This window comes from Monodelphis domestica, chromosome 2, assembly GCF_027887165.1.
Source record: "Monodelphis domestica isolate mMonDom1 chromosome 2, mMonDom1.pri, whole genome shotgun sequence".
In the NCBI taxonomy this organism is placed as follows: Eukaryota; Metazoa; Chordata; class Mammalia; order Didelphimorphia; family Didelphidae; genus Monodelphis; species Monodelphis domestica.
The window spans coordinates 64,239,547-64,257,469 of NC_077228.1; the positions used below are offsets into that span (position 1 = coordinate 64,239,547).

The 17,923-nt window shown below is 36.9% G+C and overlaps 1 protein-coding gene and 1 long non-coding RNA gene across 3 annotated transcripts in view; one reads left to right on the forward strand and one right to left on the reverse strand.

Annotated features, from left to right (window-relative positions):
* The window catches only part of F5 (coagulation factor V), a 95,440-nt gene that overhangs the window by 64,206 nt on the left and 13,311 nt on the right, over positions 1-17,923 (reverse strand). For both annotated transcript variants that reach the window (XM_007480742.3, XM_007480744.3), the window contains exon 4: positions 4,723-4,935. In XM_007480742.3, the coding sequence (XP_007480804.2) occupies positions 4,723-4,935 (213 nt within the window). The remainder of the gene's footprint in view (positions 1-4,722; positions 4,936-17,923) is intronic.
* The window catches only part of LOC103099658 (uncharacterized), a 123,367-nt gene that overhangs the window by 46,059 nt on the left and 59,385 nt on the right, over positions 1-17,923 (forward strand). The window lies entirely within an intron of this gene.

The following is a 17,923-nucleotide window of genomic DNA, read 5'->3' on the forward strand; positions in this document are numbered from 1 at the left end:
ATTTAGGATTGTAGTACATAGGACAGTGTTGTTTGCTTAGGCATATTCACAGACACTCAAATGGCTTTGTGACTGTTACAATTAAAATCCTCTGGAGGACACATTTTAATTTTTTAAGTATTTATTAAATAACAAAATGCAGGCCAGAGAAAGGGAGAGAGAAAAGCTCATGCCATGTGGCCAGCCACCTGGGAGTAGACTGAGCTAGCCCTGAGCCAGACTATGTGTCCTCCTGCGTCCCTGGTTCCAGGAAAAAGGATCAACTTCCTGCCCCTCTGTCAATTTATGCTCTTCATGATGTGTCTTTCTTTAGCCTCCCTGACTGGAGAACTCAGACCTCAATCAGGACAAAAGGCAGGTCTTCAACAGGAATAATCACGTAACATTTAGAATGGCTGCACACCGGGCATGTTATTTTCCCCCATGTGGCGCAGTTTGTCCCAGGAGGGTGGCTAGGTGATTGACTTCATTACCTAAGAAAATCTTTTTTTACAGCCAAAACAAAGAACTTGTATCCAGACTGTCCATCCTTACTCAACACAAAAGGATGGAGGACTCCACCCAAGGCATCAGCCTGGAGGAAGATACAATTCAAGCTTCAGCCCTAAAATCAAATGTTTTTATTTTAGCTTTAAAATCAAAAAGTTAAAAAAAATTAAGAAACCAAAAAGTTGTTTTGGAGGTTGAAAAGAGGTACAAATTATTATTAACTTTCCATGGTGACTTGTTGTTTGGGATGTTCCTTCTAACTATGCAGATAGCAACATGTTAGTACCTTGAAGTCTTGATAAAATAAAAATATCTTAAATTAATGTGGCAACTTATAGCACTTTGATGTTCCTGATTAATGAAAATATAACACAGCAAACATATATTGGGTAGCTAATATATGCAAGGAAGGCATTTATTGCTTGCTCTCCTTGTAACATACTTTTGGGCAAGACACTCTATTTCTTGGGTCCTGAAATATTGTCTCTAATGCCACTCTCCTTCCTCTACCCTGATTGCCAACCTCCCTGGCTTCCTTTAAGTTCCAACTAAAATCCCACTCTTTGCAAAAAGCTTTCCCAACCTGCTTAATTCCTGTGCTTTTCCTCCTTTAGTTTTATTCCTTATTCATCCTGTCTATAGCTTGCTTTGTAGCAAGTAAGTTGCAATATAGTAAATTGAGGTACGTTCTCTGAGCAAAATCAGCTAATTAATAGTGATGCATATAATTGTTAACTAAGTGGGTCAGACCAGCCACCTCAAAATTATAAGACCAGTGCCTCCCATGAGAAAGAGAAATTCTTTTTATTGACACGCAGGCAAAGAGAGGGTCTGGACAGTTGGGGAACTTTACAATTGGTTATAGTTGGGGAAATGGCTTTGACATTCAGTTGTGACTGATCATATCCTACTCTGACAATTAAGGAATGCTAATTGTTTTGTGGAACTCATCTGCCTCTTGTGATCTTGGCTAGGAGACCAGAACAACCTGGTTTGATCTCCAACAAAGGGATATGCCAAACCTCTCCTAATTGCACAAGGAGACATATGGTCAGAAGATTTGTCTTTTGAGGGGACGGCACCAGATTGAGTTGGTTGGGGTTTTATAAACAACAAGCAGATGCTCCAGCAGCTAGCTGCCAGAGTGATAACAGCATTCCCTTTCAATCACACCTTTAAATTCATTTGGCCTAGGAAAAGACTTCATTTTTTAAACATGGTAAGTTCAGGTAGATTCTATTATAGTTATAAAAATCAAGACAGCATGAAATCAATTATGTTGTAAAATCAGTACAGTAGAAATCAGGGGTGATATTAATTTTTTATGTCTCCACCGTTTGCATGTTATTTCCTCATTAGACTGTAAGTTCCTAGGGGGTAGGGATTGCTTTTGCCTCTTTTTGTATCTCCAGGGCTTAGCACTATGCCTGGCACATAGTGAGGGCTTAAAAATATTTATTAATTTTCATTTTTAACTTAATATTATTTTGTCAATTTAAAATTTTCCTCCTTCTTTCCTCATTGGAGAAAAAATAAAACCCTTTTAATAAACATAAATAGTCAAAACAAATTCCTTCATTGACCATCTCCAAAAACTGTATGTCTCTCTCTCTGCAGTCCAAGTCTTTTCACCTCTGTACCTAATCATGAATGCTATGGAATTGTGGTTTGTCATGTCATTGATCAGTCTTGTTCTTTTGGTTTTGCTTACTTCATTCTACATCATTTCATACAAGTCTTCTCAGTTTTCTCTGAACCTATTTCTTTCATTATTTCTTATTACACATGTTTTATTACATTCATATACTTTGTGTCATTTCCTAAATCCCCTTAGTTTTTAGTTCTTTGTCACCACAAAAAGAACTGCTATAAATATTTTTGTGTAGAAAAAGGTGTTTTTGTTCTTTCTTTGATCTCCATGAGTTATAGGCCTAATAATAATGGTATTGCTGGGTAAAAGAGTTTGCACAGTTGAGTAACTTTTGGAGCATAAATCCAAATTTCTTTGTCAAAGGGCTAAACCAATTAACAGCTTGGCTAACTGTTCTTCAATGTGCCTGTTTCCCATAACTTCTTTAACATGTTCATTTTTTTATTTTTGTCAGCTTAAATAACCTGATCATTGTAGTTAAATGTCAGATTTCCTTTAATTGTCATTTATCAAATTATTAGTGATTTGGAGAATATTTTTCAAGGGTTGTTAATAGTACAGTTTCTTTGAAAACTATGAAATCTATTCATATCCTTGGACCATATATTAATTGGGGAGTGGTTTTAATATCTTGGAAATGAATAAAGCACTTATTAAGCACTTAGTTTTGTCACTCAACCTCAGTTTGTCTCAATTTTCTCATCTATAAAACAGGAATAATGATAGCAACTACCTGCCAGGTTGGTTATGAGATAACATTTGTAAAGCATTTAGCATAGTTCTTGGCACATAGTAGGTGCTATATGAATGCTTATCCTTCCTCCCCCCACCCAATATGTGCAAAGTACAGAGATACAAATATAAAAATAAAATAATCTCTGTTATCAAAAAGCTCAAAAAAAAAAGAAAAAAAGAAAACAAAAAAGCTCAAAACCCTTAGCAGAAAAACTTAGTGTAATTTTCCCCTTCTTTTCCCCAGTTATCTGTTTCCCTTCTAATTATAGTTACATTGGTTTTGTTTGTGCAAAAACTTAAATTTTATATAATCAGGCATTATTATCATGTATGTATGTATTTGTGCATGCATGGACACACATATGCAAATATGTGTATCACATATAGTATAATATGTGTCTATGACTAGAATGAACATCGTCCTCATGTTTACCTCTTAGAATCATCTCCTTCAAAGGTTCAGAGTAACATTATTCTGGAAGCATTTTCTGAGCCTCCCATTTGTTAGTGTTTTCTCACATCTCAGATTATCTTGTAGTCACTTATCTGTGTACATAGAATGTACATTTCTCAAAAGCAAGGATGGTTTTTGGCCCAGCCCTTAGTACAGAGCTTGATAAATGGATGCTAAATGAACAAATGAGCCGAGAGCTGGTGTATTATGAAAACCAGCTGGAGCAGTGGACAGAGTGTCAGTCCTGGAGTTAGGAAGACATCTTTCTGAGTTCAAATCAAGCCTCAGACTCAGACTCACTAACTGTGATGACCTAGGTAAGTTATTTAACCTTGTTTAACCCAGTTTCTTCATCTGCAAAATGAGCTAGAGAAGGAAATAGCAAAGTACTATCAGGAGCTTTTCAAATGAAGCATGGAGGAGACCTCTTTCAAAGAGGCTGACTATATATCACATAGTGCCACACTTTAAAGGAGGATTTCTAATTTTTTTTAAACCCTTACCTTCCGTCCTGGAGTTAATACTGTATATTGGCTCCAAGGCAGAAGAGTGGTAAGGGCTAGGCAATGGGGGTCAAGTGACTTGCTCAGGGTCACACAGCTGGGAAGTGTCTGAGGTCAGATTTGAACCTAGGACCTCCCATCTCTAGGGCTAGCTCTCAATCCACTGAGCTACCCAGCTATCCCCATAGGATTAAGTGACTTGCCCAGGATCACACCACTAGGAAGTGTCTGAGGCCACATTTGAACCCAGGACCTCCAATCTCTAGACCTGATTCTCAACCCATTGAGCCACCTAGCTGCCCTGAGGATTTCTAATTTCTAAACCATTAAGGGCTCCTTGTGTCATTGAAATATGGAAAGGAACATTTATTAAGCACCCACTATATGCCAGCCACTATGCAAGGCACATTATAGATATTATTTCTCTTGGTCCTTACAATAAACCTGGGAAGTAGATTCTATTATTATCCCCATATTTCTGATGAGGAAATTGAGGCAAAAGGAGCTTAAGTAGCTTGTCCAAGGTCACATAGCTACAAGTGTCTGGTGTTGGATTTGAAGTCAGGTATTCCTGACTCCAGACTTAGCATTTTGTCCACTATATCACCTAGATGCCTCATTTTGGAGTGACTTTTTCTGGAATGGGGGATAATGAAAGAGAGAGGCAGGGTATTGTTTTTAGAGATTCGGGAGAAGAAAAAAAAGAATAGACTATTTCAGAGGGGAACCTGAAATACTAAAGTTTCAAATGATTCCTCTTTCCATGCCTAGCAATGGTATAATTCTCAACTCCTTATAGTCACTACATAAAGAGAGTACAGAAATGATAGGAAACTTCCTGCTACTATCCAATTTTATGTTCCCCCTTCTTTCATTTGACCTTCCCTTACCTTTCTTACAGACAAACAAAGGTCCAACAAGGCCCGAGTTGAAATCCAGTACTAAGTTTTCATAGGAGTAATAGATGTATGTGAGGCAAGGTGGATCATCATCCGTGGGCCCACTGTCTTCAGTGATCTGCCATGTGTAGGTATATTTCTGACCGGGAAAGACAGCATCATCCATTTTCTCTACAGGGGATGTTTGGTCTGCATAAAAGGCACCTGGAGATACAGACACAAGGATTATATCTCTCTTTGATGGGTTTAATTGCTTGAAAGAAAGGTGTAGTGAGGTGGAAAGAAAGAAGACTTGTCTTGCAAACAGAAAACTTGTCTAGTTTCAACTCTGTCCCTCACTAATGACCACAGGAAAGTCTTTGAACCTTTTTGTGTCTCTGAGCTTCAGTTACCTTCATTATAAACTTGGAATAAAAATAGAGCATGAAAGCTGGAACAACTAAACAGGTTGTGGTATAAGATTGTGATGGAATTTTATTATGCTATAAAAAAGTAACAAGCAAGATAGTTTCAGAAAAACCTGGGAAGATTTATATGAACTGAAGCAAAGTGAAGTGAGAAGAACCAAGAGAACATTTTACAAAGTAACTGCAATATTGTAAGGATGGTTAACTGGGAAAGACTTAGCTGCTTTGAGCAAACCAATGATCTAAAACAATGCCAAAGGACCTCTGATTAAAAAAAGTGCTATCTACCTCTAGAGAGAGAACTGATGAACTCTGAGTGCAGATTGAAGTATTCTCTTTAAACTTCCTTTTTTTTGTATTTTTCTTTATCTTTGGCATCTTTTGCAACATAGCATGCAACATTGTCACATCTATGACTTATATAAAATTCCTTGCCTTTTCAAGCAGGAGAAAAGGAGTAGGGAGAGTAGAAGTAGGGAGAGAATTTGGAATTAAAAAATTTTAAGAATGAATATTAAGAATATTTTGTGTATAATTGGGAAATATCTAATGAAATAAGTAAAACACATTAAGAGGGGGGAATGCTTTATCAAATGTGTGTACAAATAAAAACACAGCATAGAATATGATCAGAATAATTCCAGACAGGCTTTTTCATAAAAATGTCAGTTGAATTGAATCCATGAAAGGGCTTAGTGACATTGTTCTTGAAGGGAGAAATTTCAAAGGGAAGGTTTTCAAAAGGCAATGAAAAGGAGGTAATGCATTCTAGCTAGATTTAGAAGGACAGAATTTATAAGAATGAGAGTAATGAAAACTAAAGGAAATTCTGAGTAATTGAAATAATCAATCATGGTACAGAAACTAAATAACAAACACACATGTTCCTCCTCTCAAAAGCAAGGTGGGAGATTATGGGACAGAATGTTGAATACAATGTCAGATTCAGTCATTAGATCACTTGTTTGCTTAGCTGTTTCTCTTTGTTACAAAGAAAGGTTCAATTCCAGGTAAGAGAGTGCTCTATCTGGAAATGATTGTTGTAAGCAGTATTGTACAGGGAAAAGTTAACTGAGCTCTGGAATTCGAGGATCTCAGTTCAAATCTAAATTACTGCCTCTGTGATTTTGGCACTTTGACCTCAGATGGCCTCAGTTTCCTCATATGTAAGATCAGGGGGGTTGAACTAGATATTCCCTTGAGATCCCTTCCAGTTCTAGATCTATAATACTATCATTAACTGAATGTATCAATAAAACATTATTAGCTATATTATAAATATTATAGTGTCAGAGTCAACACTCATTCTCTGATTCCTGTCTTTTGTTGATTAGTCCAGGGGTCTTTCTACTAGATCAGATTCCCCTTAAAACCTTTACAAATGTAAGTCTGTGGAATACATTTTTTAAATTATCTGGATTTAGAGAATGTTAGATGCTTTAAAAACTTCCTAAGAGTCAAAAAGCTATTGCTATCTGAAAAGAATTAAGGAAGGGAGATGGTGGGAGTGTCCTCTGATAAACAGGAAACACCACCTCTGGGAACTTGCACAATTCAGCTAGGAAAGAGCAAATAGTGCCTGATAAGAAATGTCAGCTTCCTCCCATCTGACCCAGTACCTTCATTAGAACTTGAGGAACCACTGTTGTATTATGGTAATCTTGAACAAAGCTTGGTTACCCTAAAATTTCTGAACTGTTTGCCCTCAACTCTTTACTTCAAAGCCATTGAAGTAAGGTGGTGGTGGTGGACTTTACACTGTTCCTCGTTCCTACTGTTAAAGATTTACTGAAGAATTTAGAGGATAAAAGTGGGAAGATCTCCCTTTGCTTTGGGAGGCAGCTTTCATGATTTCCTTTACAATTAAGGCTCTTTCTCTTCTCAAACTAGTCTATGTACTTAGTTTTTCCATTGTAGACCCACAATAGAATTCACATTATTAATAATTTATTGTTATATTGTAAAACAATAAAAATAGGTAGCATTTATTAAGTATTTTAGCATAGTTAGTTTTGCATTTGACCCTTACCACAGTCTGAGATAGATGCTTATAGTATCACACTTTTACACATATGAAGAAACTGAGACAGAGAGGTATAAAAGGTCACACAGCTAGTAGCATTCTGAAGGAGGGTTATGATCTAGAATATCCTTGACCCAAGTCCCAAGATTCTATCCACTGCTCCATGGGGAGGTTTGTTTTTTTTTTTTAATTTACAGAGGAAGGCATGACTTTTTATCCCCAGTGCCTGAGATTGAGATTTCAAGTAATTTATGTGCCAGAGGCAGAGATAGAACTCTCAGTGTTCCAACAGCTCAACAGCTAACTCTCTCTCTCTCTCTCTCTCTCTCTCTCTCTCTCTCTCTCTCTCTCTCTCTCTCTCTCAATCTCTCTCTCTCTCTCTCTCTCTCTCTCTCTCTCTCTCTCTCTCTCTCTCTCTCTCTCTCTCTCTCCCTCCCTCCCTCCTAACTTACCACCTTAGAATCAAAATGGGATGGGGTAGCTAGATGACTCAGTGGATTGAGAGCCAAGTGTGGAGAAAGGAGGCCCTGGGTTCAAATATGACCTCAGACATTTCCTAGCTCTGTGTCTCTGGGAAAATCATTTAACCCCTCTGGCCTAGCCCTTACTGTTCTTCTGCCTTGAAACCAATATGCAGTATTGATTCTAATACTGACGATAAAGGTAAAAAAAAGAATCAAGTGTCTGAGGTCAGATTTGAACCTAGGGCCTTCCATCTCTAAGCTTGACTCTCAATCAATCAAGCCACCTAGTCATCCCTATTCCAGGTAACTTTCAAAGACCATAATTTTCAGACTAGTTGTACTGGGGGTTTCTTCACTGGAAGGTTTCTTCCTGTAAGGTCTAGATCTTTTATTTCACTGGTACAGGGAGTCCCATTGAGGAAATGATGGATAAAGGGCCAGCCTATGAGTCAAAATGACAAGGATTCCAGTCCTACCTCTGACACATATTGGCTATATGACTCTGGGCAAAGTGCTTGACACCTGAGTGTTCCAAATAATTTTCTAAGATGGAAATTTGCAGATCAGTCACCCTGGGAGGTTCATTTATGCAAACTGAAAACCAGGTGCTGGATTTGGTATTACATTGCTATCAGGAAACCTCAGTGAAGAAATATTTTTGTATTTCACAGTACTTGTAGGCAGTAGGTTGGTACCAAAAGCAGGTTAATATCTATAAAATATGAAAAGAACAAGTTGAATCATGGGTCTGCATCTGGAATTTCATTGGTATAGGGAACATTCAATGAGGAAATTTCTTTGTATACAGAAAGTGCTCAATAATACTCACTGGCTATAGATTGATGGCAAAAGCAGGTTAATATTTATAAAATCTGAAAAGAACAAGTTGAATCATGGGTCTGCATCTGGAATTTCATTGGTATAGGGAACATTCAATGAGGAAATTTCTTTGTATACAGAAAGTGCTCAATAATACTCATTGGGAATAGATTGATGGCAAAAGCAGGTTAATATTTATAAAATCAGAAAAGAACAAGTTGACTCATGGGTCTGCATCTGGAATTTCATTGGTATAGGGAACATTCAATGAGGAAATTTCTTTGTATACAGAAAGTGCTCAATAATACTCATTGGGAATAGATTGATGGCAAAAGCAGGTTAATATTTATAAAATCAGAAAAGAACAAGTTGACTCATGGGTCTGCATCTGGAATTTCATTGGTATAGGGAACATTCAATGAGGAAATTTCTTTGTATACAGAAAGTGCTCAATAATACTCATTGGGAATAGATTGATGGCAAAAGCAGGTTAATATTTATAAAATCTGAAAAGAACAAGTTGAATCATGGGTCTGCATCTGGAATTTCATTGGTATAGGGAACATTCAATGAGGAAATTTCTTTGTATACAGAAAGTGCTCAATAATACTCACTGGCTATAGATTGATGGCAAAAGCAGGTTCAAATTTATAAAGCCCAAAGCTACAGGTTGAGAATTCAACTGGATAGCACTGCATTTTGTGATAACACAAACATGTACTTTGGTTAATTTTTTTTCCTTCTTGCCTATTTTCACAGTTAATCCCCATTTCTTTGGCTTTGTGTTTAACAACCAGAGAAATGTTTCCTAAGGATTAATGAATTCTCTCAGGAAATTCCAGTAAACAGCACTGGCCTAGAAATCAGATGTTCTAGGTTGGAATCTTGGCTCTCCAGCTAACTAAGTATGTGACCTGAGGGAGGTGCTTCATCTTGAATCCTCAGTTTCTTCATTGATAATACTCGTATCAACCAATTCCCAGGATTGCTGTGAGAAGCAAGTGATAAAATATATTCAAAGTAACAAAAGGGAAATTAAAAAAATAAGTAAAATGATTTGTGGTGGAAAGGCACTACCTAGTGATGGTGGCTGTGGTTTTGGCTTCAGGGGAGATAGGAAGTGACGTGTTATTTCCATTTCTTGATTTCATAAGTCAAATTTATCCAAGTTCAGCAAACAAATGGGTGATTAATGGACCAAAAGAAAGAAAGAACCTAAAAATGTCCTTGAGATTTTAATTAGATTTTTTTTCTCCTGGGTTACTGCTTTTCACTTTGCAGATCTTTTGGAGGATGGGCAGTAGATTAATCTAAATAGGCAGAAACAATTCATTATGCATTTTATGGGACACAAGAGTGACTGAAAGTGTCTAATGGTGCCACATCTGTTTACAATGAAACATCGCTGCACATGGCCTGTCATATTATATATACACATGTAAGTGTGTACATAGACATATGTAAGCATGTGCATGTTGTAGTTGAGAAAGTCCAGGTTGAAATCCTGCCTCCGGTACTTTCTAGATGTGTGACTCTGGGCATGTCTGACAATCCTAACCTTTAAGCCTAGAGTCTTAAAACTTAACTTTTTTGGCAACATAGTTGTTTCTGAGCAACTCTTTTTGTTTTACCTCGAATGTATTTTATTTGTCTCCAGAATAACTCTGAAAGGAGTGAATTTAGCCTAGCCAAATGTATTACACACTCAAAAATGATTTGCGTGTTCACTTACAATCCTGAAACAATAGCAGAGGGGGAAGAGTTCTCAAAGGGATCAATATTGTTTGCTTGCCTTGAGTGATGTCTGTTCACACCACTACTAGTTAGACAGATGAACAGTTTTTGGCAAATGCTGGTCTGATCATTTTTTCGGTGTTTTATTCATTTGTCTTTGCAGCTAGATCTTTATGTAGACTCATTTAATTTCCAAAGCAGCACAATCTCTAGATTTTACAATCTAAGCATAGGCATGTCTGGGTGGTATATGGATAGATTGGATTAGGAAGGGGCTTAATAAATATTATTTGATTAAAGGGAATTGATTTATGAAAGGGATTTGGGGGTTTGTGACACTTTGGTTTCATTTGGTTTTATAATCACTAAAAAGAAATGAGTTCTCCAAACTGAAAACAAAAAAGCAATGACCTTAAAGATAACAGAAAATCTTACTTTGCTTTAAGCACAATAGGCCCTTGTGCTAATCCTTACTTGGATGAAATCTCTCTGGAAAGATAACCCTTGATTTTATATTTATTTACTTCCTTGACTTGCTGCATGACTCCACGCTTTGCCTTGTATTCTGTTTACTGTTGTCATGATATGCTTCTAAAATTGCCAAAAGATACTTAAGATTCATATTTGTGGGGAGAAATGGCACAAATGGATTTTGTGTGAGGACACATTAAAAAAAAAAAGAAATGTCTTTCTGCAACGTCTGGCTGTACAAAGTACATTCCCTCTTCTCTAAACCCTTTTCCTTTTCAAAAATCTAGTTACATGCTTAAAGTCCATTCAGTGATTCAGAAATTGTGTCATTTATGTCACTGAATGTTTTGAAAAAAGTTGAGGGTATGACCCAGCACCCACACAATTAGGCATAATGATGTAATTGGAATCGTCAGAGGTTATACTTTTACTGTGTCTGGTTATATACAACAAACAACAAACCTATGATGTTCCTGCTATTGTTATCCTCACTCTACAGATCAACTGCATGTTTCTTCTAGAGGTTGAATGACTTGCCTAAGGTTACGCAGCTAGTGGCTAAGGGAGAATTCAAAACCCAGAGGCTCTATAGCCTAAACCAGTATAGGATGGGTTCAAATGACCTTCGGATGAAGAGTTTACATTTCTTAGATTTATGGCTTTTGTCATTGCTGTTCAGTCATTCAACCATGTCCAACCCTTCATAGTCCCCAGCCCTTTCTATCCTCCATTATTGTCTGAAGTCTGTCCAAGCTTGTGTTTGTGGCTTCCATAACATGTAATTTCTGGCTCTTTCCATATACTTGGGTAGTATGAATGGCATCAAAACTCTGTATTAAAAGGGGAAAATTTAAGTGGTCTGCATTCTGCGTTGGTTTGAGGTTAAAAATAGATATTTGAAAATTCCGAATTGATACACTGCATTCTGATTCATACATTTAGGCATCAGATAGGAAGATGTATGGAAAAATATTGTGGCTATAGGTTTATCTTGAAAAATTGACCTATCTTAAAATCTAGATGCCAAAATCAAAAGAAGAGAGAATATTGGGGGGGGGATGAGTTTATCAGGGGAGAGGAAGGATGGGGATGGGTTGTCAGTTTAGTTCTCTTCCACTTCTATTGAATAATAGATTCATAGAGTAACTTTAGAGGGTCACATATTGTTCAACCTCTACCTGAAATAGTAGCCACTTCTAAAATATTATAATGAAAACTTATCAGGAAGCCTCTAGCTTAAGAGGTCTAGTGAGGGGAATCTCATCTCATTGGAGCTTTTATTTCTACTGAGAAAGAAACATACACAAATCTGTACGTACTCCTTTCTCTCCACGTTCCTTCCAAGATTTCTATTGGTTTGTGGTACAGTACCATGCCCATAGCACCTACCTTCCAGGATTATTATAAGGATAAATTAAAGAATATTATAAGATGCTTAGTACAGTCTTAGGCACATAGTTATTATAAATGCTTATTCCTTTTCACCTCCCCATTCGTAATGAGGCAGCTAGGTGTCTCGGTGAATTCAGTGTCAGGCCTGAAGTCAGGAAGACCAAAGTTCAAATTCAACCTTAGGTACTAGCTATGTGAACCTGGGTAGATCACTTAACCTTGTTTGCCTCAGTTTCCTCACCTATAAAATAAGCTGGAGAAAGAAATGACAGACTACTCTAGCTTCTTTGTAAAAAAAAAAACAAACTCATATGGAGTCATGAAGAATTGGACATGACGGAAATGATTGAATTATAGTTCCTGAAGTGTTAAGAGCATCCAGAGTACAGCAACAAGAATTATAGAGGAGTAAATTACAAAAAAGGAGGCTCAAACTAAGATAATCTTTAAGATTCTTCCAATTCAAAATCCTGACAATCAACCAATCAAAGTAAAAAGCCCATACACTCTTAGGCTACATTAGGAAAGAGATAGAGTGCAGAATGAGGGAAATAATGGTTCTATTGCTCTCTTCCTTGGTCAGGCCACATCCCAAGTACCCTGTTCAATTCTGGGTGCCACATTCTCAGATAACCACTCGTGAACCTGAGCATGGTCAAAGGAGAGCCATCAGGATCATATTCTATGAGTAGTAGCTCAAGGATGTAAGGATGTTTAACCTGAAAAGGTTAAATTTAATATCTTATAGTTATCTTTAAGCCTAATCTTTAACTTTTCCTGCTTATCAAAGTCTCATTTCTATATATCTCTCACCTGGCAAAAGTCTAACCCCTGGCTCAGATCTCATCATAGTAGCAGTCTTTTGCAGGGTGGAAAGAAAATTCCACATATCCAAAGTTACACCTCCCTGAATTCATGTGTATTCCAGCTATCCAATTAATTAATGTAAAGAATCTCTGAAAATCCAATTCTGATTCCTCCCCTATATGGGATATCTATGATATCACGCATCCATCATGTACTGAGCAATAACAATATATAATATATACCAACAACTAAGGGAAGAGGTATTTCATTACAGGAGCACCCTGTGTTTTAAATACAAGACTATTTGTGTGTTGAATTTTGAATCCTGATCATGCCCTTTGTTCAGTGAATGAACCTGGGGTCATTATCCTTTTTTAACTCTTTATTCCTAATAGAGCATAACCCTATCTGATAAATATTAACCAACAGTAGTTTACACCATCCTACCTCCACATAGCATAAACTGTCCATGCATACGTTACTACCTTTTCTCAGTCCCTTTGTATCTCAACCCTGAATATGAGGGTGAATGGCACAGATGGCAGGTAACTCTGAGACGTTATCATTCAGTGTTATAAATTTCATTCTTCAATATAACATGGAAGTCACAGTGTTTATTTTGCCTATTTTTATTGTTCAGTCATTTCAGTCACATCCAACTCTTTGTCACTTTATTTGGGATTTTATTAGCAAAGATACTGGAGTGGGTTGCCATTTCTTTCTCTGGCTCATTTTACAGATGAGGAAACTGAGACAAATAGGTTTAAGTGACTTGCCCAGGATCACAAAGCTATTAAGTGTCTGAGGCCAGATGTGAACTCAGTTCTATCCAGGCCAAGCGCTCTATCCACTGCATCACCTAGTTGCCCCATATTTCACCTATATAACATATTAACATAAGTAACATATACTTATAAATAAATATATTTGTGTTACATAATATCCATTAAATATGTAAATAGAAATTATATTTGTAAATAACATTATATATTTATATAATACAGCATATTATTATAAATCAAATAAGAATACTACATATCTACTGTCAGTAGGACATTTTTCCCTAGATTTGCTTTTTTTTTTATCATGAAAATGTTTCAGTTGAAAAATTGATAGAGGGATAAGTATCTAAATTGGGCCATGGTGTCCAGGTCTTTAAAATTGGACACTGTTCCTCCCCTGCCCAGGCTTGATCTGAGCCACCTACCTCATGGCCCTGATGGCACAAGAGGTTTTCACCACCGAATTAGACACATAATACAGCCCTGAGTCCCAGGGGTAGACTAGAGCTCAGGGAAGAAGTGAAGACCATGGGGGAGTGGGGAAGGGGGACCGCAATGGGGAAAAGCCTGTTCAGCTGGCTCATTTTTGTGATCATCTCCAATAAATGATGCCTCAGGTCCCCTTGGAAAAAAAAAGATAGATATCCCACCCATAGATAGGTGAAGGAATAAAGTCTGAAAAGCATGAGGAACACAAAGAAAATTGGGAAGACCTTAATCTCTAAATGGAGATAATAGCACCTACTTCCCAAGGTTTTTGTGACAATCAAATGAGAGAATATTTGTAAAATTCTTTGCAAACATTAAAGTGACATATAAATGCTAGATATTAACATTATTATTAATAAGGCTCAATTATTTATAATCAATGTTAATATCAAGCCATCTCAGTTATTAACACTTATATTAATGATCTTATTATCATTAATAATAATAAAAATGAAACAATTCAAAGGAAAGGAAGTAAAACCAGAAGAACAGAGAAAACAATATGATCGATCACATGAAAAGAAAGTAGAATGAATCTGAAGGGATAAAGAAAATCTGATGATAACTTACAGTAAGTAATTGAAAAGCTTTAACATTTTACAGATCAGAACTCAGATTTTCAGATTTGGACATGATTTCAATGAGTTTTAAGAAGGTTCTATGCATCAACTGAAAAAGAAGAAATAGCAAGTGGTCATCTAGGCTTTGCTTCAAGACCTCCAATGAAGAGAAACGGACTAGGTCTCTAGGTAGCCTATTTGGCTTTTGTACAACTCAAATATTTAGGAAGATTTTGCTTCACATCAATCCTCTTTCAAAAAAAGAGGGAGAAGGTCAGCCTAGCAAGAAAACCTGTTGACTCTTTGCAATACTGTCCTTTTCCAGATAATAAATTCAAATTTATTCAAATGTTCAATATTATTTAATATTCAAACGAACAGAATAGTTGTGGCATATAGTAGGTGCTTAATATATATGTATATTTCTTGACAAACTGCCCATTTTTCCAGATGTATTTTCAATTGTTCCCCTTGTGATTCTCTCTATTCTAGTTATCCTGCTTTTCATGGTGTTTTCTTAACAGCAACCTCTTTACTAACCATCCCTTTAATTATGTACTCTAGAACTTTGGCAAGTAAGCAAAGTCAAGCTCATTGGATAATATTTTGTAGATGACTCATCTTTCCTTTTCTAAAGAATTGGGACAAATTTTGCTCTTCATCAGTTCTGCAGCTCTTCTCCCATTCTCCGTAATATTTCCTAGATCACAGGCAGTGGCTTAGCAGATGCAAAGTGCCAGTTTTTTCAGTGTTCTTGGAAATAGATCATTGAGATCTGGTGGCTTAAACTCAATAAAGGCAGCAAACTTCCTTCTTATTTTTGGTTTCCCTTCCCAATTAATCATTTCTGTTATCAATTCCCATCCAAATACCACCTGCTTTAGTAGAGAAAATAGAAGTAAAACATGATTTGAGTAGTTCTGATTTCTTGTCAACCCCTTCTACCTTGAGCAGTGATCCTAGCCTTTCTCCAAGTCTCTTCCTAAAGTATAACAAAATTTTCTGGCTCATGACTCTGCTTACATACCCTGCTTATAGGATCATTTCATATTTTTATTTATTCTTCATTAGCTGTCCTTATATCTCTTTTAGAAGTCTAAATTGATCAACGAGTTTCTTGTCCATCCAGAGGATGCTGTAAAGAAGTCTCATTCTTCATCACTGGAAGTGTCTCTTGTTGCATCCTTAGAATTTAATCCTAGAGGACTTCCCATCCCTTTTGATCTGGCTTCTACTATACAATTCTAGGAATGAGATATTACCTATCTTTTCCATAAGCCTTTAAAAATCTGTCCAGATCCTGTCCTGCCTTGACCAAGGAGAGAGGAGTTGAGAGTTCAACTGTTTTGGGCCAAGATCCAGTGTCTTATCCACCCTGCCAACACCTACTTCCCCCATCAATCAGATGTCTCTATTTAACCCTTAGAACTAGGTCTGGGCCTGATTTTTCCTTTGGTCATCTGTTGTCCACATCATAAAATGGGCACATGCTTTGCTTTGTGTGTTTGTGTGTTCTTAAGATTGTTTTGTACTTGGGGGTTCTTTTCCCCAAAAGCAGATTATTGGGAATTATGTTCTGTTTGTCTAACTGTTTTAATTAAAAGCAATTTTTAAAACTAAAAAAAAAAAACCCTAGGGTGCACCCCAGATAGCATCTGGTATTTCTCAGCATACAAATCCAAAGAGGGAGTGGTCATTCCTCTCCCTTCCCAAGATTTCCAACATACCCACCCTAGCAACCAGTTCATCCTTATTGATGAGAATCAGTTCTATCCAGAATAGAATTTCCTTTGTTGGTTCCTCCCTCTTTCCATTCAATTCAATTCCCCAAGCATTTATAAAGTATCTCTTAAGTTCTGGGCACTGCCTTAGGTCCTGGAGATATAAAAAATGAAAGTCTTTGTCCTCAATGAGTATAGTAAGTGATTAATAAATGCTTGCTTACTTAATGACTTCTGGGAGGAATCAAACTTCTAAGAGTAAAATAATTTGAGGAAAGAAAATAGTAACCACTTGGCCTTGGTTTAAAAAAAAAGGTTTTCTGTACAAGGTACCTTTAATCTAGCCTTAGAGAAAGTTAAGCCTTCTACTCTAAGTGAGAAGGGAGTCCATTCCAAGACTGCAAGTTGGCTCAAGCAAAGGCAGGAAGGCAGGAATTAGAGGATGACTTAAGAAAAAAACAAGTAGGCCAGTTGAGCTAGAATGGAGAGAGCCAGAAGGGGAATAATTATCAATAAGCCTGGAAATCTAGGTAGTTGAGCCAAATTGTGGAGGGCTTTAAATTCCAGGCTGAATTATTTGTATTTTATCCTCGGAATGGTAGGAAGCCACCAAAGATTCTCAAACAGAAGAATGTCATGATGAACTTCTGCTTTAGAAAGATTATTGTGGGAGCTGTGTGAAGGGTGGATTAGAGAAGGAAAAGATGAATGAGGAAGGTCAACTAGGAGGTTATTGAAATAGTCCAGATGAGAGATGATAAGGATCTGGATTAGAGAGATGACCAAGTAAGTAGAGAGTAAGGAATGGGTACAAGAAGTGTTGTGAAGGGAGAACTGACAAGATGGGGCACCCAAATAAATATGACATTTAAGAAAGACTGAAAAAGTTGAGGAAGATTATATGTTTGCACATCTCCCTGAATGCAAGAATAGTGACTGCTCAAGTAGAAAGAAGAAAGTTTGGAGGGGGTTTGGTGGGCTTAGTGGAAGATGAAACTTTGGACATACTGAGTTTGAGATTCCTGCAGGCCAACTCTGGAGATGTCAACAACTGCAGGAGATGTCAGGCAGTTGGTTAGGATACTGGGAATCAGGAGAGAGATTAGAGTCAGATCTGTAGATTTGGGGATCAGCTTTTAGAAATAGTAATTGCAGTTATGAGAACTGATGAAATTACCAAGAGAGAAGATGTTGTTATTAAAATAGATAATGTGGGGGTTTTTTCTCACCCTCATGGGGACACCCTCAGTTAAGGGAATCAGGTGAATCATTCAGGCAACTTAAAAATTACTAGCAGTTCTTTTGGCAGAGTGAAAACAAGTAAATATCTGTATGGATAAAGCACATCATCATCCCAGAGGAAGACACAAAGAAGGGCTGGTACTCTAAGGACTCTGGTAAATAGGCTGTTTAGAAAAAGTGAAAGAAAACTTTAAGGAGGTGTGGGTTTTTTTAATTAATATATCATAACCAAAGTATTATATTTTATAAAGTTTACTAATAACAACTAGAGTAAAAGCTAC